This window comes from Pagrus major, chromosome 17, assembly GCF_040436345.1.
Source record: "Pagrus major chromosome 17, Pma_NU_1.0".
In the NCBI taxonomy this organism is placed as follows: domain Eukaryota; kingdom Metazoa; phylum Chordata; class Actinopteri; order Spariformes; family Sparidae; genus Pagrus; species Pagrus major.
Window position 1 is genome coordinate 29,292,378 of NC_133231.1, and position 22,354 is coordinate 29,314,731.

The following is a 22,354-nucleotide window of genomic DNA, read 5'->3' on the forward strand; positions in this document are numbered from 1 at the left end:
GCCTCGCCAAATTTCGAGGAAACGGCAGCCGTAGCCGTCTTGGGTTGTGGTGCGAATAAACATCAAAAGGTCGACAAGTGCGGAGGAGGTAAACTTAGTTTAGAGCGAGGCGATTTATGTCAGCACAACAGAATCAGGAGGAGTGTAGATGTGACCTCTTTCTGCTGCTTTTGCAAAATTCCCTTAACAGAGAGACCATATCAGAAGGTCAAACCATGTGAATTATATCACCTTTTTTATTATTCAGAAGCTTACACTGGAATTTAACCATTTTTCAATGTTTGCTTCCTCTTTCAGTCCAAACATCATTCCTCGGCTACTGTCACCTTTGGTGCAGTCAATCACAACAATCTGCACACACAGTACTCTTTCATTTCTTCCATCACACTCATAACTTTCCAGGCTCTTGCACAGCTACAGTCCAGCATGTGGTTGCTCTTGTCTCCAAGTGCAGATCCAACATTTTCAAATGACAGGAAGTCGAGCTACACTCATGCAAATCCACCCCCTCCTCCTCCTCTGAAGTTGAGGTGTCCATACAAAATATCCATGGATTATGAATGAGCTCCATGGAAATGGGCTTCACGACTGCATGACATGTAAAAAACCAAACAAAAAACAATGCAGTTTTCCCTTCCTGCTTTGACCTGGGGCATGCTTACAAAAAACCACTACCACCAGGGAACTGTGATATTATTATGCAGAAAAAACATTATCAAGGTAAAAATCAGGTCAAAGAGTTTATTTTGCATAGATATTTTACATTTATTAGAAAAATAAATTTATTTGAAAATTAAATAAAACAAAATTTTGACGGTTGATTGCTGTTGGTAATGTTTGTCCATGTAGTCAACAGCAAATTATGACGTATTTGCTGCTGGGGGTGGATGTGAGCCCAGGAAAGAGGGCAGGAGCCAACATGTGTGTCCTTTGTCTTAAGTCCACGAATGAAAAAATAAAGTCCCTTGATGTCCAATAAATTCACCTGATCAACAGGGCAAGCGTTGCTCCAATACCAGCAACTCCAGCAACTGCCATGAGTGTGTTCCTCACTGTGGACTCTGGGTCTGCTACTCTGAAGAACTCGACAAAGCCATCCTGGAAAACAAAAGATATAAAAAGAAAAATCATTAGATGGACATCTGAGGATAAAAGCACAGGGGCAAAGGCGTATGCGCACTGAACACGTAGGCCTGAATTGCACAATGAGGGCAGTTATGCAACCATTTTTTCCCCAACATCCTGTCATTCAATCGTGAGTCACAATAACTCACCCAGGAGTTGTTCTTGACCAGCCAATCCCTCTGGTTCGTCAGCAGGTAGGTAGAGATCTCCTGTCCCACCTGCTCCACACAGTCCACCCTGCCTTTCTCCTTCAGGGTCTGAGACACCACCGCCCCGAAGGCGAGCAGGCTTGCGACTCGGCCCCAGTTTGTGGTCCCGTCTGCAAAAAGGCTCCTGGCTACTGAGCTGACAAAACTTGCATCCCCTCTGTCATCCAGTGACAGTTTGTTGATCATACCTTTAAACAAAAAAAATACATAAATGAAAAGGTTAGAGATTCATCCTGTTTAAGGGCAGATTTCTGTGAGGCTATCAACTCAATTTACAACATACTTTCATTGATATAAGTAATTCATGGATGACCTAGACTTCATTTAAATACAAGTGTTGTTTCCATGTGGAGTAAAAAAAAAGGTTCCTACTGGTCAGAACAGCAAACATTGTATGTTTTATAAGCACTTAAAGGAGTTAAATATATAAAAATACAGCCTGCAGCTGCAGCAGGTAAAGCCTCTGAGCAGCTGTCTTTGTACAGGAGGCACACGCTCGTCACTACCTACCATTGTATGCGTATCTGTGTTTTTCCAAAAGGTCTCCCACGACTCTTTTCATTGTCGATAGTTCTTTGCTTTCCTTCCACCGATGTTTAGCAAGTCCAGTAAAGTCTTTCAGGAACGACATAATCAGTTGCCTTGTGTCGTTGTCCAGCACCTCGTCCCCTGCTGGACAACTGGAGACGTCCGCCTCGCTGTCCGAGTGCAGCTCCGGAGTACACGGTAAAGAGCCTTCTTCGATGTCGTCGTCGCTGCTCTCCCGGATGATTTTCGTTGCGCTGTACACCATCGTCGTGTTCACTCCCAGGTTTTTTGGCCGTTTCGGAGTATCGTTAGACCCGACATTCCCATTTTGAGAGTCTAACGAAGAGCTCACGGCGATCTCCGGGGAGGAATCTCCTGAGCCGTAGTGCATCGGTCCCTCTACGCCTCCATTTTGAAAGAAGCTCATGACTCCCGTCGTCATCGCAGCCCTTTTCACTTGAAACATATTAATTTGGATTCTTGGTTTTTTTTTTTAAAGTACGCTTACTTGTCTCTGCCTTAAAGAAAAAGAAATAATTTGATATCGGATTGATGCTAGCCTATTTAAAACAAAAAGCTAGCCCTGTCCGCCACGTTCACTCAGGCTCCATTGCACGGTTGCAGTGAAACGGAAGTGAAGCTCAGAGGCGGTTTTAATTGTGGGAAGGACCGCCCCCTTTGCCTCTACGCTCCGTACGTATGTTTGCGTAAGACGTCCTACGTCATTGGGACGTAACCCACTTCCCCAAACAAACACACCCATTTCTTTAAAAATGTGTTTGTTTGTTTGTTTAGGTTATTTTTCAGAATAAAAAAAAGAAGAAGTGATGACTCTGAAGCTGAAAACATGAAGGAAGGGGGTCTCAGAGTGGAACTGATTCAGGGGTTGTATTTTTCCATGACATAAAAAAAAAATGGAGCTGTGGAGGTTTTTTATTGAAATACTCCAAACATGAATCATAATTACAACATCAACAAACATAATAATGGCAATAAACATAGGCTATAATAACATCAATGATAAAATAGTTTGACACTTAATCCATATATATATATATATATATATATATATATATATATTTAAACTTTTAAGTACTGTTAAGACTAATAGATTTCACCCTTTTACAGCACTTTTAAATAAAGTGCAGTTCTTTTATGCATAAGTTTGATTCGTCTACATTTGGTTAAATAACTCCCAACTTTAATCTCACTCTGACACTGATCCTAGACTAATAAAGAAAAGACAACCCGGGCTGTATACTGCAGGGACATGCAATTTATTTGCTGCAGTTAATTAAAATGAGGACATATAAGAGACATATACAGCCACCCTGTCTTTTTACATAAGTAAACATAACCTTTATCTTATCAAATGAGGATATATTCACATATTTCCTCAAGTTTAAGAACAACAGGGTTTTTGTCATCACGGTCTGAGAGACATTTTTAACATGTGGTTCCTCAATTCATAAGTAAAATTTTCCATCTTTTATGTTGTGACTGTGGGAAAAAGCCAGAACTTTCTGTTCTCAACAGAGGGCCACACGGTAGAAATGAAAGATGTTGCTTCCCCCTAGTGGTCATTGTGAGGATTACTCCCATTAAGAACCTCTGTTGTTACCTTACACTTAAATTTGGGACATTTTCTTGTGTGTGGGGGGGTCTCAGCATGTTATCACCAATAAATAAATCAGTAGTTAACATGCGACTCAAGTTATTCGGTCGAGTCTCATGCAAGTCCTGAGGCATTGTTCTAGGGCAAGTCAAAACAAGTCCCAGTCACACCTAGAGTATCGTTCTTTAGAGAGAGCAGACAAGGTATTAGTACCTGTTGCATAATGATATTATTGGCCAATTTATCTAACCCATTTAAAAAGAATGATAATGAATTGAATTCGTATTATAATTATGGATATTCAGCGAATCAGCTAAATAAATACAATCAAACAACTTGATAGAAGTTAATTTCTTGATTCCTCCCAATCCTCCCTTTTAAACAGCGAAATACTGACGGCCAGACTAGGACATCAAACTTTTATGAATAGATTTAGACTCTAAAGCCTCGTACGTGAACAGATTTCTTGTTCCTGTCCACTATTTAAACAACCATCCATGGTAACAATTCAGATAATCAAATATAACCTGAATACAGACCAGTTGAGTAATTTGAGTCATCATCTATCTCAAGTAAAGTCATGAGTCTTTAACTTTCCAGTCCAAGTTGATTCTCAAGTCATTTCTTTTCTTAGTATCAGGTCATCAAAACAGTCCAAGTCCACATCTCTGACCAGTGGTACAAGTACACAGAGATCTGACATCAATTAAAAACAACAAGGAAATCTTATTAATGTAAAAGTTTATTTCAAATACTGACAAAAATCCTCTCACCTACTCCCACACAACTGAAACATTCCAAGTACTCCTGTACTTTCTGAAGTCTTAAAATCATTCCTGTGTTCTCCAGTCATCCTCTTTATCATGTAAACCCTTTATTTTTTTCTTGGAAGCAAGGGTGCCTCTGATTTCCCTGCAGTTATCTTGGGCCAGGATGAAATATACTAATTATGCAATCAATAAGAGAACACAAGAAAAAAACAAAAAACAAAAACAAAACAAAAAACAGAAACAATTACTTGCAAAACAACAAGAAAACAGATAAGGTAAAAGCAGCACAAAAGTACTTCAGAGCACACAGCCTGTCGTTTCTTTATACATTCTGGCACGTGTTTATCATAGCTGAACGAGAGACACCCTGTGTGTTGGGTTTGAAACATACCCTGCTATTCCCTCTCGCTGAACCGCTCCGTGCAAAGCCAAACATCAAGTAGCATTCGAGAACTCCTGTCCACTGTTGTTTTTCGTAGAACATGTCGTAGCTTATTCACCCATTTCTTTTTTAGCAATCTTTACTTCTTAAATCAGGAAACTGTCTGCTTTTAAACACAATATGATGCTAAATGGTCAGTTCATGTCAATCAAAGTGACATGAAGCAGTCCGGACTTTTCTTTTCGAGCTCTGGCCGACCAAAAGTTGGATCAAATTTAAAAATGCATCATGAAATTTAGTGGTAGAATTTACCATGAGGCTTACCACAGTCTCGACTGAATGGACTTTGCCACAGGAGCTTTAGGACTCTGAAACAGAGATACTTGGGCAGAAGAGAGTCGGACCGGTAGAATCAAGAGGACAGGTGTTCTTTACAGGGTATCATCTCTTAGATTTGTCTTTGACTGAATCAGCAGCATTTACACATATTTTCATATGATACAGATTCACATAGCCTCTGCAATTCACTAAGATAGAGCAGAAGTAGTGTTAAACAGAAAAGGAGAGAGGAACCATTGAATCAGAAAATAGCTCAGGCTATGAAAGAGTGAAAAGCAGGTGGGAAACAACACAAAAATCCCTTCCTGTTGAAGTCTATTTACAATGGCTGGAACAGAGAAAAGCAGTGCATTCATACAACACCAGAACAAGCACATACGTACAGGTCAGTTCTCTTTCGCCCACTGCAAATTTGACACATTTCGAAGTCTCAATGAGAAACAAGTGAGGTTGAGAATGTGATGCTGCATGCACCCTATCACCTAGCCTACATGGTGGAGTGTGCGCCTGTGATGGTTCCCTGAAGCAGTATTATACAAGGAGGCTGATTCTCAGTGAGCGCTGGCATCCAGTTCAGATTCAGAGTCTGCGGACCTTTCACCTCTTTCAGAACCACATTAACAGGTGGGACTCGAGCGCAGAGCACAGGCTCACCCTTTGCTCGACACACGTTATAAAATCCCTCTCTGCTTTGCCAAGTGTTGGAGTGAGCGTATCCTGCAGGCACGCAGTGTCCCACTTTAGGCCTGCGATGATGATCTTTTGAGCTGGGCTGACACCTGTGGTTATCAGGTTGCCTGCTGTTTACCCTCTGACACCCCTGAGATCAAAGATCAGTCTGTGTAGTGTGTCAGTTTGGGAAGCAAAAAACGTTGTTTTACGGGACGCTGGTAGTAGAAGTAGGACTACACCCCAGCTAAGGTTATAGGGAAGTAATGCAGAAGTACTCTCTTACTAAAGTTAGTGTTTCACAATGTGAAATGCAAGAGGGCGAGATGTGAAGGGAACCACTACATCTGACTGTGATACATATTCTAAAAAGTATTGAGAAAACAATGTCCCACAAAAATGAGAAATCAATATCCTTTCTTGCTTTAACAAGCAGCTAGAACAAGAATAATTGCTTTGGTTGGTGCCAAATCTGAAAACAGTTTTCACTGCACATGTGCCGTTGCGAGACACAACTATGAAGGCTATGACTGTGGTTACTTTTGTCTTTTCAACTGGACTTTTGCAATCAGATATAGAAATTGTGTCAACATACACGTTGTGACGTGTGACAGTGAAATGTACACTCTTATCTATGTCTGGATCTGTGTTTTAAAGATGTCTGGATGGTTGGTGGTCAAATCACTTTTCATACCTGCATGAGATCCAAACAATCTGAGCCAGACCGGCTGGGACTGCCTCATCACATCACAATGTGAGCCGGATGATTAGATGGTAACAGTCACATTTGAAAGACGAGCGTAGCCACGGTCTCTGAGCCTGATAGCTGCAGTGTGAAATTTGGCTCAGTCGGAAAAAGCACAGAATTTCCAAGCCAGAAATCCCAGGATGTAATCCCGAGTGAGTCGATTTAGCACTACCATTTCTCTCAGGCATGTTAGCTGCTCTGCTCCTCAAAGCGCCAAGCTTATCACGAATTACGTGCTTGTTTGAGTATTATTTACAGAAGCATACACTCCATGCAGGGTGCTTCAATCCCCCCACAAATCTTTTAGGCTCATAGTAAACACACGTCTTGATGCAACTCAACAGCAACCAAACTAAGACTGAACTCAGAGATTGGCAGGCTTCCCAGCCATTAAAAATAATACAAGGATATACTCAGCTGGCTGTTGCCCTGTGCCCGTAGCTGGAGCGTGTGTACATGGATTGTCAGGACAGCAAACAGGAAAGGAGGGAGGGAAGTGTGACTGTGGACGTCTCAGGGCTTCGTGTGTTTGTTTTGATACTTCCTATCACTAAGCAGATGCCCCACTCCTGTTAAAAAAACATGTTAAATTTATTTTTCTGTTACATGTTACAATCATGCAGCATATTTAGAGAGAACAGGAGCAAAGGGAGTCAAGAATTAAAGCAACATGAGCAGAGAGAGGGGGAAAAAAGGCGATGCTTCAAATCCCTGTTTGGCTGAGCTGCAGCGGATGACCTCAGGTTTTGTTCGACGAAAAAGAGACCAAAGGATGAGATGAAAGGGAGCCTCCATTCACGTCCCCCATTTCCCAATATGATGTCAGTGAATGCTAAAGAACTCTTAAGCTAGGCAGCTGCGCCTCTCAGATTTGGTATGCAAGCAAAATTATTCACATACATCTTCCTACCCCTCCCGCAGAAGCCGGTCACCATCATAGATAGGGAACATAAAAATCAAAGAACGCGCTGCGATCATGGTTCCTAACTCCCTCACACACATTATTTTGGTGTCATTTAGGATGCAAAAAAAGAACAAAGCATACTATACAGACTACAAAGTGCATTAACTCACCCCATCCAACCCCTGCCCGATGACACACACCTACTGTGATGCATCTTGGAACACCGAAAACCAAGACATAAAGGAGGCGGTAGAGCAGAGTGCGCAGAGGGGGCAGAGCTGTGCGTGGTGGGAAGGCAGAGAAGGCTGCGACCTCGCGGGGCCGCCTAAACCTCGACCCCTCCCACCCCGCCCCACCCACATACAAGCAAATGGAGATTTAACTTATACAACTCTGCCCGACATGTTAAAGCCAGTGGTGCCTGGGGATGAAAAGGGAAGAGAGGGGAGGGGGGGGTGGACATATTGGGGACACGGGCGAGGAGGAGGGTCGTTTGCCGGGAGCCCCAGGGGGGTGAGGGCGTTTCCAGGATGGTGGAGGCTAGCCAGCTAGCTTGCTCGTCACCAAGGAGGACTTCCTCTGGGGCAGGTCCTGCGGCGTGGGAATGTGGTCGCCAGTCACCAGGTTCTTGTCGGGCCCCGCCACAGGAAGCTGCTTGTTCTTCATCTTGGCCTTGGCCATGTTGTAGTCGCCCGAGTCAAAGTACTTTTGCTGTGTGAGAAAAGAGATAAGAGATGTAAATGACATCTTTAGAAATCAATTTGGGATGTCGGGGGCTCGGGAGACTTGGATTAAACTGGATGAGCTGTATGGAGCCATTTTGTTTTATGTTGTTTTTTGCTTACTGCAATGCTCTTTTGCTGTGAAGCTCCAGAAATGTTTTGAGGACATCACCAGACTATCCATAGGCATGAGGTGTGAACTGAAACTTCATTATCAGGTGAAGTTATCCTTTAAAACAATACTCACATGCCCATCTATACATTGAAAGAGTTATTTGTCCCTGCAACTGTTCCTCCTGTCCACACTGGAGAACCTTTCCTCATGCAACCCCAGTAGGCCTGTCACGATAATCAATAAATCAATTAATCATACGATAAATTAAAATGAGCTCGATAATTTTGCCGGCATCGATAATTTATATTATATGTATGTTGTTCTTTTCTGATTTTTCTTGTAAAGCACTTGTAATCTTTAGCTGTATAACTGCTGTATAAATAAATAAAATAAATGAATATATAAATGAGAAGACAAGAAATGTGTATGTGTATGTGTATATGTATATATATATATACATATACATATATCTTGGCCTTTTTATGAACCGACTCTTTTAACACCTAAAGATGAAACACTGAAATTATTTAACTTTTGAACGAAATGATCAAGCAGAGCAATGTGCAGCTTCAATTGCCTAAATAAATAAATAAATGAATAAAAGGAAAACTCAGATCTCAGATGCTCTAACTTTTTGATATCATCAGTCTCTGATGATGTTCATTCTGGGAGTTATCTTATGATTAAGCATCGCAATTCACTTTTTAGCTTTCCTCTCCGCTGGCCTCAGCTACTCCTACTCCTCGTCAGTGATTTCCCAGAATGACTTTCAACGGTCTCCAGAGGTGGAGGTTCTCTGTAACATATACATTACGTGTAGGTGGAGAGAGTTTTTCCAGACGAGCAGAAGTGAGCGAGAGAACGATGCCTTTGTGTGCTCTGCTCTGCTGTTCAAATTACAAATAAAAATAATCTGTCGAACAGGCTGTTGTATTTCACAAGCCACCGATGTGGCTGCTGCTTTCTCGTCTCCTTCAGAGGGTTCAGTTGGTGGAGAAATCATTTTTATCCCTACTTCAATGGATTTAACCCAGTAGGATTGTTGAATGGACGACAAAATGGCAGCTCTAGATAGGAACCCTTGCTCTTTAGTTGTGAAGGACATAAAGTGTTTACTAGTCATGTTAAAGAAGACAAACATTTTGTACAAGAAAACTCCATCTCAGCCAAGTTACAAGCATCTCAATATAATGTCTCACTGAGGTCAGTTATCTGCAAGATTAAGAAAATATGGAACAAATTACAATAAAATAAGAAAACTTGTAATAGTGCTTTAGGTTTTTCAAAGTCATTTTTCAGTGACTGCGATGTGTTGAAGCTTCACTGTACAAAAACCAGCAGGCCCAGATCAAAACGGGGGTTAGGAGAAAACTCAATGCATTATGGTCCTTATCTTTATATCACGCATGAGTTGCCAATGTTAGCTTATAAAGCACTGCTAGTAGTCAGGGAGTGAAGCAGTGTTCCTTTTTTATTCAATGACTTGATTGATAGCGTGAAGTTGTGAATAAATTGCAAGCGTAAATGCTTTTTTCTATCTCCATCGGATAAATGGCAAAAAGCATTGTGATAATACCAGGGTTGCCAGAGTAACGTAAGACAAATCGCTACAGATGAAGATGGCATATTGGAAATGTCCGGTTGCATCTGTTCACGCCATCGACGACCAGTGATGACTTTTGATGGTCTTGAAAGATTGTCTCATTTCATAGGGGGAGATTTCAATCTCAACCCCTTGTAACTGAGCGGCAAGGGGGCACTCAAAAACATAAAAATAGAAATTGGAAATGGGATTGAGCAACTAAATGCAGCATGTTAAACAGGATTCTCCTCACTGTTCTCATTTCTGACCATGTCGTGGTCAAACCGCAGTCACCTACCCCTTTCTGTAGTCTCTTCATCAGGAAGTCTGAGCCGCCGGGCTTCTGGGCCAGGCCTGGGTATTTGGCCTTCAGCTTGGCCTCCTCTGCTTTCACCGGGTTCGCATTCTTCTCCTGGGAGTCCTGTGGAGACAAGAACAAACGCACATAAACACTCCACCTTCGCAGAAAACAGGGCCTCTTCAAAAAGGTCATCTGATACATCTTCAGGAAAGTCGAAGCTCAACTTGAACAGCTGCTTCTGTGACAGGCACTCATTTATGGGCATCATACACTTTCAAAAATGCTGCTGCGACTACAATCACACCTACATTCCTGCAGTAAAGTCTCCTGTGGTAAACAGGGCCACTTCACCCTTCAGAAATACTAGAACTGCACTTGACAATCTCTGCCGTGAATAGGGCTAGACACTCTGACAATGACTAGTGGGAACTGGGGATACTTTATGATGGGGATGAGTCACGGCATGAATGTTCTTCTATTACAGCCTCTCATATCACCATCATGCCAGAGAGGAAATAACTTAAGAAGAGGACAAAGCTTGTTACAAACAGAGAGCTAAAAAAGATGCCTGAAATCATTTTTTAGAGGCTTATATTGATGACAACTGAAGGCGTCTTTGGGACTCATCTGTTAAAGCTAAAACTAGTCGATAAAGAATGAACTCTGACCATCACAAGTCCATATAAGTCCTCTTACGCATATCTACTTATGTTAAACTATTACTATAAGGTAATAAAGCAATCCACATTAGAGAACTTTGAGCACAATATATGCTCAGTTAAATTCTGAAACCTCCTTTTAAGCATGATAAGCTACATCGCCTTACATGTCGTCTTTTCCAGTTAATGTGGACATAATAAACCTTGTTTGCTGCTTCTTGTTTGGGTCATGCTTCTGCTTCTATAAATAACAATGTTTACAGTAAATATCGTGATTCTCTGCTTTCTGTTAATGTGAATTCATTGGTTATGCATTTATGTAGGTTGAGGTCAAGAAACAATAACGTAACAACACTTTCTGGCTCTTACATCACTGGGAGGGGACCACAGGAGCTTTAGGTTGCAACTTGTGTAGACAATGCAAGTGTTTGTGCTGCTGTCACTGACTAACACCAGCCAAACTGGTCAGATACCAGTCGTTCAAGTCCCTGACATTAAGGCCGGTAATTTGGGTCACAAAGGCACACCTTGTTTGTGTACATAGAGGGAATCCAGTGTTCTGACTGCATGTTCACTATTTCAGGAAACAATAGGAGCGAAGTGCACATAGGACTTAAAGCGGACAAACTCCAAAAGGCAATTTAAGCTCTCCCTGCACATACACTACCTGGTGCAGACCTACTTCCACAATGCAGACAAGATAGGGCACTCAGCCTTGCAAGCTTGCTGGGGCAGGGATAAAATGTGACTCAGGACACAGAAGCCGATGAACAGATTCCCTCAGGAGGGGAGGGAGGGGAGGGGGGGTAGCGTGTCGCACCAAGTGTGCTGATTCACTTGGGTCCATGACGAGAAATTTATGAGCTACTATATTCGGCACCAATGCAGGAAAACTGCAGAACCCAACAGCACATTCGTTGTGCACCCTCTGGATTAGTTTTGTAGTGTTCTGCGCAGGACTGTAAAAATTCCCCTTGGGTCGCTTCAAAGTTTGTCTGAACATTTCGTCAACACTATTTGACCTTTGATATACTGTATCTGCCTGTTCTGGTGTCTTGTTGAAGCTGTATCAGACTTCAATGGATGAAAGATTATTCCATTGGACCATCATATCAGATTGAAAACTCATGCATACTTTTATACACAAATCTCATGATACAGTTGGTATCTTTACAGACGTTGTTACATTGAGGAAAAATAAAAGTAGAGTTATATGTGTTTTGGCAGTGCTTCGATTTTGGGTCAGTAAGTTTGAGGAGACTAATGTGTTCCTTATTTTATACAGTTTGAGTGATTTAAATGTGGCAGTAACTACATTAGTAATGTCTTTCTGTCTAAACCACTGAATGTCAACTGAATGTCTTAAAGAAAGAGCTCACCCAAAAAATGAATTATCTACTCAGCACCATGTCAGTGGAAAGTTGGGTGAAGTTTCATAGTCCACAAAACATTTCTGGAGCTTCACAGCAAAACAATGCACAGCATTTGCCTGAATAACTGAAATAGTTGGGGACGTGTTATAAAACATTAAAAAAACAACCACAAATAAGACAACATGGTGCCAATACAGCTCTAGATCCAATAATTGATTTGAAAAGACACTATGTTACATCCTCGACGTGCGGTCAAGCTTGTGTACCCACTTCAGACGGGGTGCGAGCTAAGGCTTGTAGCTTGGCAGCTGCAAATAACGTCTGGACGTCCAGAAGTGTTTTATGGGCTACAAAACTTCACCCGATTTTCCATTGGCATGTGAGTGAGTGGGTAATGATTGGGTATTCATTGTTTTGGGGTGAATTTGTCCTTTTAGTTATGTGCACACATCAAAATGTCAGCATAAAAACCAACAGGTTTAAGAAGAACATTAAGTTCTTATTTGTTCTGCAGCCAATCAGGTGCATGTAAGTGCTGTACATTATGTCAGTAACTATCCTTTATCAGCAATCATTACATTGCTTGTATTGTGGATGTATTTCTATAGAAACCAATTATAATTTAGATGTCTGAATTATCAAAACAACCTAACTGCCAAATCTCCCCAAGCTCCATTTTGCCTTTGACTCCCTGTGCACCCCAGCATGATGGCAATCAAACATCATGGCATGTTTTGTGCATAAATGATAGATTTTGTAGTTTATATTCTATCAAACATCAACAAAGTGAACAGCAGAAAACACACCGCAGGCCTTTAGAGTTGAGAGAAACAAACCACACTGGATGCATATTCTGACCCATACTGATGTCAGCAGATGTGAGATACAGCAGTGATCCAAGTGTTGAGCTACGTGCACATCACTGCCGTTGTTGTGGCAATGTGTGGAAATGCGGAAGCACTGTCACACTGCAGTTGTTGTCACTGTCAGGCAGAAGACCATCAGGAATATCTCAAACGGTGTCCCAAACATGTGTCCCAGTCAATGCATGTCGTTTGACCGGTTCACAGTCTGATGAGTGAAATCGTAAAGTTACGTCTGTATTTGGGGACTGTCAGTCCTCCACTGCATGTTTTTTTGGGACCCTCCAGGACAGACCAATGAGGCCCGAGCTGCTGTGGACTCACCAGCCAATGACACAAGGCAAAGGGACAAAACAAAGTGACACACTGGCAAGGTGCTCTGTAAGGTGGGGACAGCTACGTTAACGCTTTTCTCAGCCCACTGCAGGGCTTATCCATAACTCTACATGTCTTCCAGGAGTCCTCCCCTGCCTTGGTGCAGCGCTGAGCGTACACACTTCACTTGTGCTAGCTGAGGTTAGCCACTTCTAGCTAGCAGTGCTCCGTGGTTAGCCAACAACATCAACACAGCAGTGAGAAACCCACCTGTTTTTCGTCCTCGTAGTCCACCTGAGTGTCCGAGTCCAGGTTTTCTGACGACATCGTGTGAGTGTGATGGACAGGCGAGTGTCACTTTTACCGGACAGTTCAGAGAGATGAATATACGAGGTACCGTTTGATGTACCTGTACTGAATCCAATCCTCCTTTTCTGGACACGACTGCTCCCCAACAAAAATGGCGTAACGAGATGTGACATCACCAGCGGGAGGGTTTGCCTACTTGTGATGGACATATACAGTAACCAATAGACGAGCAGTACAGCTCCGCATGCAGCCAATGGGATGACAGCAACGACGCCGCTCCGTGTGATTGACAGCCCGTCGTCCAATCATTTTACAAAATGGAGACTGGGGGCGATGCGGGGGCCGCACTGCATCAACACAAAGCACCTGAACAGCACAAAAGATATATTGTGGATGCAACATGTTGGTGTTTAATTTAATACAGTCTGTGTCAAACTAATGAATGAATACGCCAGAATTAACTCACAGAGAGGATCGGCAGCCATCTTTGTCTTCATTACTTTCCTTAGCAGGAGAAGCTCCCTGCTCTGTGATTGGCTACTTGTTGACATTGCCCGTCAATCTAACAATTAGCGGGAACGGTGGTTTTACGTTAGCGCCTAGCTTGCGTCCAGATCTTAAAAAAACTAATTGTACTGTATTGTCGTTGTCGGTCAAATATAATTTTACTGTTCCCATGTAAGTACAAGCTTATTATCAAGACTAGGTTAGTAACAATACACAGAGACAGCTCAGTTTTAGCAGGTGGCTGCCAAAATGTAACATGCTAATCGTTTAGCTAACATGTCAGCATGCTAGTTGCAGTGTATGTTAATGTGTTTGGTGCTAAGCTAGCTAAAGCAACCTTGTAGGCCACTTCACATAATTTCTCTCTTTTCTTTGCAGCCTTTATTTTGTGATTGTTCACCATGGCATGTGTACAACAAGTGAGAACTTCACAGGTAATGCAGCATACACAGTTAACTTTAGCGTATAGCTGGTTAGCTTCAAGGCAAGTGCAGAGTCATACATGTTTTATTCAATCTATGCTGTGTCACGTTTTCTCCCTATTTGTAGCAGTAATGTTACTTATTGTGTACATTCACTTATGTACCAAAACCCTGCACTTTTAACCATTTCAAATGTAATCTACTTTTACACATCTACTTCACTTAGCTACATTCATTTTGAGTACTTGAATTAGTTACTGTGCAGATACAGATTACATACAAATTCAGGTAGGATACAAAAACTACAATGATCATATATTCATCATGAAATAAAGTTGAGACTCCTTGGTTTAAAGTGAATGGGCAGCTTGTCCAGCTAGCGTGTTTAACAGGTGATTAACGCTAACTAACACTGACATATTTAATTTCTTCCAAATACTATTTTATAAATCTATAGACAACCCAGATTTTGTGAATGAATGATACATACTAATATTTAGACCATTGAACATCAACATCTCATTATTAATATCATGCTTACATGTTTAATTCATTTTAGACATCATACAGACAGTATTACATCGCTAGGCAGATTATCACTGAAAATCTTTTTTGTTATAAAATATGTTGAAGGCTCACGTGTTCAGATGCAGCTGTTGGCTGATTTGTAGTGTCTGTGTTGACTGTGAGCAGTAGGCAGTAATCAGCCTGTGATTAATTTGTTTCACTCGTGTAGGATGTTCAGATATTGCCTAACCAGGTTCAGACAGAACAGCAGTCGCTGGTTGTTATAAAGAAGCTTCTTGCCATCGCCGTGTCGGGCATCACATACCTCCGGGGCCTTTTCCCAGAGAAAGCCTACGGAGACAAATATGTCGAAGGTTAGATGACACATGGAAAATCACCTGGCTGCACGCTGCGGTGGCGATCAAGGTCTGTTTACCATTTGGAAATATTTACTAAGAAGTTTCTTCCTCCCTCGTTTTCTTCCCACAGATCAGAAAGTGATGATCCTTAGAGAAGAGCGCAGCTGTCCCGGTGCAAGTCAGATTGTTCAGTGGTAAATAATAATAACACTCGGGCAGTTATCAGAACAGTTGGCGATGTACTGTGTGTGAGAACACATTGGAGGATGTGTGTCAGTGATATAACATGTGTTCCAGGTTGCAGGGCTGCTTTGATGCCGTCCAGAAGAAATATGTAAGTCATATTCAACCTTTTCCATCACTCTGAAGATTTTTTCATACATGTCTTTATGACGTGGGTTAGACAACATACATTTACATAACCAGCAAATTTCACATTTTCTCCTGATATCCAAAGTAACTAACGCGGTCAAAATTATTTTTTTCCCCACCAGCTGCGGACAGTTATTCTGTCTGTGAGTATTTTGTGATTTCTTTGACTTCTTTTGCCTGGTCCTTTTTTTGTTTAGTTGTAATAAACAAATTGGGGTGAGGAGCCTGCCTGGGAAAGCAAGCAAATACTAGGCAATGTAATCAAACTCACCTTTTGAGCTCATGTTGTGCACAATTTAGTCTTTTCTATAAAACCTAAAAGAAATATTCCCTGGTGCTGTTTTTCAGATCTACACTGACCCAGAGAACCCCCAGGTAGTGCGCAGTTTGTCTTCTTGCCAGTGTTGATGTTTTAAAAAGCTACTGTACAGATAACTAGCTGTTTATATGTGGATTGCATATCTTATACAGCACCTGTCTTGTCTTTCTTTCAGAAAGTGACTGAGTTTTACCAGTTTAGGATCCAGTACTCTGCAGCAGGAGCGCAGATGGACTTTGAAAGGTGGGAAGTTTTTTTAACGCAACAGTCATGATAAGACATTAAATAAACCTCACATCAATAAAGAAAACAAAAGGAAAATACATGCACAGTATGAGCAATCTTTGAGTTGGCTTTATACCCACACACCAGGAAGTAACTTGATTTTCTTTCTCATTGTGACTATGTCGGAGCATGAATAAACACCTTTGATGCTTTTAATTCCTAAAATTCGTGAGAAGCTTCACAGTTGAAGCATGGCATGTTTGACTGAGTATGTTTGGAAACTTCACTGTAACTTTAATTTAAAATAAAGTTTCTTTTGAATGATACTTTGCCATAAACTTTATATTTGAATGACAGTAGAGTTATATTTCGAATATTTCATTCAGCAACTGCAAAACTGTGCTACAACAGCATTTCACAAGTGGAGTGTTAAAAGTCAGAGTAGTTTTCAGTCTCTACAGTCATAAACAGGCCTCTCTACCTGAACACCTGTAAAGTGTCTTCACATTGTAATCCACCGTGGTTGGTTCACCTCAGGAATACCAAAAACCTTAAGTGACTGAACGATTTACAGTACATTTAAGCTCCTTTGGGCTGATGTTTTGTGTTCATTTCTCATCAGCATCAACAACAACAAGTTGTCGATGGCTTGTGGCAACACCAAGAAGGCCAGCATTTTGTTGGTGAGGAAGCTCTACACTCTGATGCAGAACCTGGGTCCTCTGCCTGACAGCGTCTGCCTCAACATGAAGCTGGCTTACTATGACGATGGTAACACAACACAACACAACAACATGATTATAATTTTCTACAAATGCAACATAAATTAAATTGAGCAAAAGCTTTTAAAGCTTTGTATAACATTCCAGTGACTACACTTCAACTGAATTTCATGAGCTGGCATGCCTGAATTCTCTTCCATGTGCTGCAGCTTTGTTCAAAGCATTTTAAATATTCAGCTGACGCTCCAACGTGACTCGAGTGTGTAACAAAATGTTCAGCGTCTTGCTCAAGGGCAGTTAGTCAGAGCAGGTGGCGAAACCAGTTTCAAAGAGGCAAAAACATTGCACAATACAGACACAAACATCAGACACAAACTTTTAAAACATTTGTATTTGCATAAAGTGCAAATAAATTATTTGCAACCGTATGACAATTCTGAAAGTGTAAGAAAGAGAGACCATCACATGCAGATTACGAGAAAGTAATTGTGAGATAGTGTATGTGTGCAAAGTGAATAGTGCATGGATGAAATAAATCAGGCATATTGAGGCGACTGACATTTATGAGTCAGTACAAAAGACGACTGTCGGGCCTTGGCGGAGGTATGCACTCTACTGAATGCCATTCTGGTTACAGTGTGTTTTCAACTGTGGTTACAAATATTTGCTCGAATAAGAGATTGTGTGTATAGGTTGGGATTTTTCCACCTTTAGAATTTGTAGACATGCTCTCTTTTTTGTTTGTCTCTGTCTCACTGTTTGTTTCACGGTCCGTCTGTCTGTTTGTCTGTTTTCCAGCCACTCCTCAGGGCTACCAGCCGCCAGGCTTCAAGGAGTCTGACACCGACACCATGGTGTTTGAGAAGGAGCCGGTCAAACTCACCATGGGCGAAGTGGTTACTCCCTTCCACACTCTGAAGTTGGACATGGCCACCGAGAGACAGAGACTGGAGCAGGTGAAGGAAAAGAAGCATGAGACAGACGGACAGAAATAAAATGTTAAAAACCTCACTTGAAATTGTAAAACCTATTATGTGAGCTCTTATAAACAAGCTATACATGTTGCTAAATGTCTGCAGGTGGAGGAAAAAGTTCATGTGACGGACAAGTGGTTTCTGCATATGAAGGAGGAGGGCGTCCTCTCACAGGTCAGCACTAGGACTGCAACTAACTGTTATTATGTTATCAATTAATTTGCTGATTACCTTCATGATTAATCATTTAGTCTATAAAATGTAAAATAAATGTGAAAAATGCTCATCGCAATTTCCCAGAGCCCAAAGTGACGACTGTAATTAATTAAATAATTATGAAAAAAACCCAAAAAAAAACGATGACCAAAATAGGTTTGGTAACTGAAGATGTAATCCCTCTAAACACCCAAATAAGAAAATATTATCTTGTGCATTTAATAGAAAATAAATGTATTAAACATTTTTCCACCAGGTTATTTTTGCTTTTAGGAAACTGCTCTAAATGAACATCTTTGACGTCAGAGCTACATGTTCATGTAGAGGTGTGATGTAAGTCTGTGTGCAATGTGCTGAACAGCTTTCATTATTGACAACTGAATTGTGAAATGCCTAAATATTGCACACGCAAGCAAAGCTACAGGTCAGACGTGCACGTCAGTGTGTGTTATCAGAAGCAGTCATTGTTGTGGTCAGTATGTTGACCCTGTGTGATCAGATAACATGTCTTAATCTTTAGAGTCATGTGATTGAAGACGTGGAGAAGTCTGACAATGAGAACACAGACTTGGATAACACTGGTAAAATCCTCCTCCCATTTCACTTCAGCTGTGTACATAATAACTTTATCAGGGATGAGTTTAACTTTGTTTGTGTTCTGTAATGTCTCCAGAAGAACTGCAGGTGTTTAAAAAACATTTTTAACTTTTTCCCTTCATAAACATGTTAAACATCACTATAAACTGGAAGAATAATCTTAGAGTGAAAAAAGTATAAGGGTTTCATTATGACTGTTCACTGAAGGCTTCGCTTTGGGTTAAATACTTAAATTGAGCTTTGATGAACTTACGAAGATCTTCATTATCCATAGAGAATAATTCAGATTATTGAACTAGACATAAATAAGACTATATGAACTTCACCATCTTTTTTAATTTATGAACTAAAGAGATCCAGCTGAGCTGCAATGAGAAGCTTGAGAGTTGTGAGGAAGCCACAGAGGTAAGTGTGACATTTACTACACCGACCTCGACTCACTGTGAGTTCATATGACACTGAACACTGAAGTTCAAGCTTCTGCTGCAGAAATTTAAACACTAAAATATACAGATCCTATTTGCTTGATTCACCATCGTTTGCCTGTCATGTGGAAATACATGATGAGGAATCAAAACATTAATGAAAGAGAAAAAACCTTTTCTTAATCAGCAACACGTAAATGTGTAAGTGAAATAATATCAAGGTATAAAAAGAGGGGGAAGGAAGGAAAGATAATACTTTTGTTAAGCCGGTTTCTGGCTCTCATTTTGCATCTCGGGGATTAATCCATTCATTTCATGAGCATTTTGAGGAAAGTGTTTACCAATTAATTTACTGGGTTTAAGGTTTTCATAGCTGGTTTAACTATTAATGTAAAGAGAAATGTCTTTAACACAAGACGTGTTAAAAGTCATTTTGAGAATTCAAAACATTTATCATCCGTCTGAAAAAGCAGAAAGACTCTTTCTGTGTAAACACGAAGCAAAGGACCTCTTTGAGTGCACTTAATGGTCGGTGGCGTTACGGACCATCTGTCTCCTCTCAGATGGACACTCTTGTGAAGAAGACCTCCGACATGGAGGTGGGCCTGAAGAGGACCAGGAGTGGACGGATCATTAAATCCACTACAGTCAGTCAGCCACTCATAACTCAACAGCCCCCAGCTCTGTTCTTACACTGTTATAGCTAGACGACCTGAGACACTGACACAGAACGTATCTCTGTGACTGAGATTAGACAGAATTTTCACATAATGCAAGTAAGAAAAGTTAAATGTTTATGAGGCAGCCAGCCTGACATCTTAACTATTTTTTTACTGAGGTTATTTTAAATCATTTGTGATGTTTATATTGACCTACAGCTGGTCTATTTGAGTATTGTGTGTGTTAATGTAGCCACTCTGGTCAACGTTAGAACAGATAAGTAAATATCATACATTATATATCATTAAATATATTTTGCTTCATAAAACAATCCACTTATGAATGTGATATTTGTTGTCGAAAACTGTTACAGAAGTTTTTCCACTTTAAGTAGGAAATTATTTATTTGATTTGATGAAAAATTAGGATAAAATGTTATGAAATCATCGAATAGATAAACATTATCAAAGATCTAATACGACTGCTTTGGTGTGTGTGTGTGTGTGTGGATAGGAGACAAACCTGATTGTGAACAACAAGAAGCCGACAGCTATGAAGGACAAAACGGTGAGAAATTTGGGTGTTTATGAACTCTGATCTGAATTTAATTTAATCAAAACAATTTAATATAAAGCTGTAAAGGCTGCTAGCAAATAATAAAGCACTTCTAACTCTCTGAAGTGAGACGTACAAGCTGCAGCCCAAAGAGCCGGTTCTCTTCATTTAGCTCAACGTGTAGCGTTTTTAGTTTTTGAAGAAGAAAAAAAAAAGACATCAGTTTTGATAAAGGCTCATAAAACAGCTGTACTTTCACATGAAAAGCTTTTCTACAGACGGTTTTGGGATGATGATTTAGATGGAAACTGCGTAGGAAGCCTGTTTGTTTCACAGATGAGTCAGCACTGATCACTTCGTGGTTTTCTCGGTGTGGGATGTTATCTGTCAGCGGACGCATGATATTCTGTGGTTGTGAACTGCATTGCTTCTTCTGCTGTTTTTTAAGGTTTCTCAGTATGACATCCCCAACAGCCAGGAAACGCCGTCCACCTCCGCGCCCAAGAAGAAGCGCAAATTCAGCGAGCCCAAAGAGCGCTTCTGACTGCACCCCCCCCACTGCTATCACAGCAGCACGGCTGTATTGATTTCCACTGATGTTTTTAAAGATCCGATTTTGATTACAGCATGTTACGTAACTGTTTTTTAAGGAAATTCACCTATTATAGGTATTATTGTTTGCTGTACAGTTTTGAACAGTATTTGACAGTGTTTGAACAGTATTTCGCTCCACAGTGTTTGAATGCAACACATCTGAATGTGGACATCTTAGAAGACTGAGGAGCAAATGTATTAATTGACACAGTATTGAAGTTGAATGATTATGTTCGTTTTACTGTTGCCATTCTGAGTTATTTGTTAACAACTTAAATAAAATGCAAAATTGAATCCAGTGTCACCTGGTGTTGCAGTTTATGTCGCTCTTATGTTTAAGAACAACACACGGTTTGTTTGCTGAGTTAGTGCCGTCTCTGACGTAAAAGGTAGAAGGAAAGGATTACCTCATTTCTTTTTTAATTTGTATTTGCACTTTTTATGGCAGATCAGTACTTGTAAAACTGGCTGTGTTGCTACCAGTATCATTGTATGTATGCAGAGGGTTTGGTTTTATTTTCCTCGTGACAAGCTGCTTCCAGGTGACGTATTGACAAGTGACGTAACTCAATCAGCACTGAGGTCAAACAACCCCGTCGTCAATTCACTGATGTCCTAACGGATGAGAGAGAAGAAGAAATTTCACTTGTGTTAATTGTGTGTCTGTCAGGGTCTGACTGTGTGCCCCTGTACACACCTACCAATGGCGTAGGTATAAAAAGAGCAGTATGCAGAGACTGCAGTCATGTGTGAGGATACTGCGGTGCATGCCAGGATTTTATGAGTCATATTTTTTATTAGCTGTAAGAACCTTGTATAAATGCACCGCACTGTAAGTGCAGAAGAGAAGAGACGTTAAAAGAACAACACAGTTGAAACTCCTACCAGCATCTGCACACAGTAGGTGTTACACTGCTGCAGGAGTGTGTCAAGCTGTTTTAACATTTAATAGCTACACTGGATTTATACATATTTACATATTGAATATATCTGTAATTTGATTCTTACTAGTCAAAAAGAACATTTCAGATATTTTTTTAATATCCATAATGAGCATCCTGGATATCTTGACTACAATTCTCATCAGGAAAAAGTCTCATTTCAGATATCTACAATTGTTCTATTCATAATTTTAATTTCACATAATTCACACAATTTCACACAAAATGAAAACAATTCCAGATATCCATAATTTGATTTTCAATATCCAAAAGTACATTGTGACCAGTAAAAAATGTCACTACAGACATCCTAAACTGGCATGATGACCAGTAAAAATGCAGTTTCAGATATGTACATAAAGAATAATGACCAGAAAGAATGCAATCGCAGATATCCACAAATGTATTGTGGAAATCTGTCAATGGATACC

The 22,354-nt window shown here is 40.7% G+C and overlaps 3 protein-coding genes across 3 annotated transcripts; 1 reads left to right on the top strand and 2 right to left on the bottom strand.

The window, feature by feature from the left end:
* Positions 1-218: 218 nt before the first annotated feature.
* mcl1b (MCL1 apoptosis regulator, BCL2 family member b) lies at positions 219-2,489 on the bottom strand. The gene is made up of 3 exons (XM_073485310.1): positions 1,845-2,489; positions 1,275-1,522; positions 219-1,098 (listed from the first exon to the last, which is right to left on the bottom strand). The coding sequence occupies exons 1-3, from the start codon at positions 2,326-2,328 to the stop codon at positions 982-984; spliced, it is 849 nt and encodes a 282-aa protein (XP_073341411.1). The 5' UTR covers positions 2,329-2,489; the 3' UTR covers positions 219-981.
* Positions 2,490-4,201: 1,712 nt separating this feature from the next.
* On the bottom strand, positions 4,202-13,655 carry ensab (endosulfine alpha b). Its single transcript, XM_073485239.1, has 3 exons — positions 13,490-13,655; positions 10,007-10,129; positions 4,202-8,000 (listed from the first exon to the last, which is right to left on the bottom strand). Exons 1-3 carry the CDS (start codon positions 13,544-13,546, stop codon positions 7,830-7,832), a joined length of 351 nt encoding a protein of 116 aa, XP_073341340.1. The 5' UTR covers positions 13,547-13,655; the 3' UTR covers positions 4,202-7,829.
* A 459-nt stretch (positions 13,656-14,114) lies between these two features.
* hormad1 (HORMA domain containing 1) lies at positions 14,115-21,200 on the top strand. The gene is made up of 16 exons (XM_073485778.1): positions 14,115-14,206; positions 14,414-14,469; positions 15,194-15,338; positions 15,454-15,517; positions 15,621-15,657; positions 15,818-15,838; positions 16,044-16,070; positions 16,190-16,257; positions 16,862-17,010; positions 17,760-17,917; positions 18,041-18,109; positions 18,672-18,732; positions 19,101-19,153; positions 19,737-19,820; positions 20,347-20,400; positions 20,837-21,200. The coding sequence occupies exons 2-16, from the start codon at positions 14,437-14,439 to the stop codon at positions 20,930-20,932; spliced, it is 1,119 nt and encodes a 372-aa protein (XP_073341879.1). The 5' UTR covers positions 14,115-14,206; positions 14,414-14,436; the 3' UTR covers positions 20,933-21,200.
* Positions 21,201-22,354: the final 1,154 nt, after the last annotated feature.

What these genes read in the sequence shown, in the direction of transcription:
- mcl1b (XM_073485310.1), bottom strand. Translation starts at nt 2,328, where the DNA reads ATGTTTCAAGTGAAAAGGGCTGCGATGACGACGGGAGTCATGAGCTTC. An exon ending in ACACAGATACGCATACAATG is followed by an intron (nt 1,523 to 1,844) that starts GTAGGTAGTGAC and finishes TTTTGTTTAAAG; the next exon opens with GTATGATCAACAAACTGTCA. An exon ending in TGGTCAAGAACAACTCCTGG is followed by an intron (nt 1,099 to 1,274) that starts GTGAGTTATTGT and finishes TTTGTTTTCCAG; the next exon opens with GATGGCTTTGTCGAGTTCTT.
- hormad1 (XM_073485778.1), top strand. Translation starts at nt 14,437, where the DNA reads ATGGCATGTGTACAACAAGTGAGAACTTCACAG. An exon ending in TGCGGACAGTTATTCTGTCT is followed by an intron (nt 15,839 to 16,043) that starts GTGAGTATTTTG and finishes GCTGTTTTTCAG; the next exon opens with ATCTACACTGACCCAGAGAA. An exon ending in GGATCATTAAATCCACTACA is followed by an intron (nt 19,821 to 20,346) that starts GTCAGTCAGCCA and finishes GTGTGTGGATAG; the next exon opens with GAGACAAACCTGATTGTGAA.
- ensab (XM_073485239.1), bottom strand. Translation starts at nt 13,546, where the DNA reads ATGTCGTCAGAAAACCTGGACTCGGACACTCAGGTGGACTACGAGGAC. An exon ending in ACTACGAGGACGAAAAACAG is followed by an intron (nt 10,130 to 13,489) that starts GTGGGTTTCTCA and finishes TTGTCTCCACAG; the next exon opens with GACTCCCAGGAGAAGAATGC. An exon ending in TGAAGAGACTACAGAAAGGG is followed by an intron (nt 8,001 to 10,006) that starts GTAGGTGACTGC and finishes TTTCTCACACAG; the next exon opens with CAAAAGTACTTTGACTCGGG.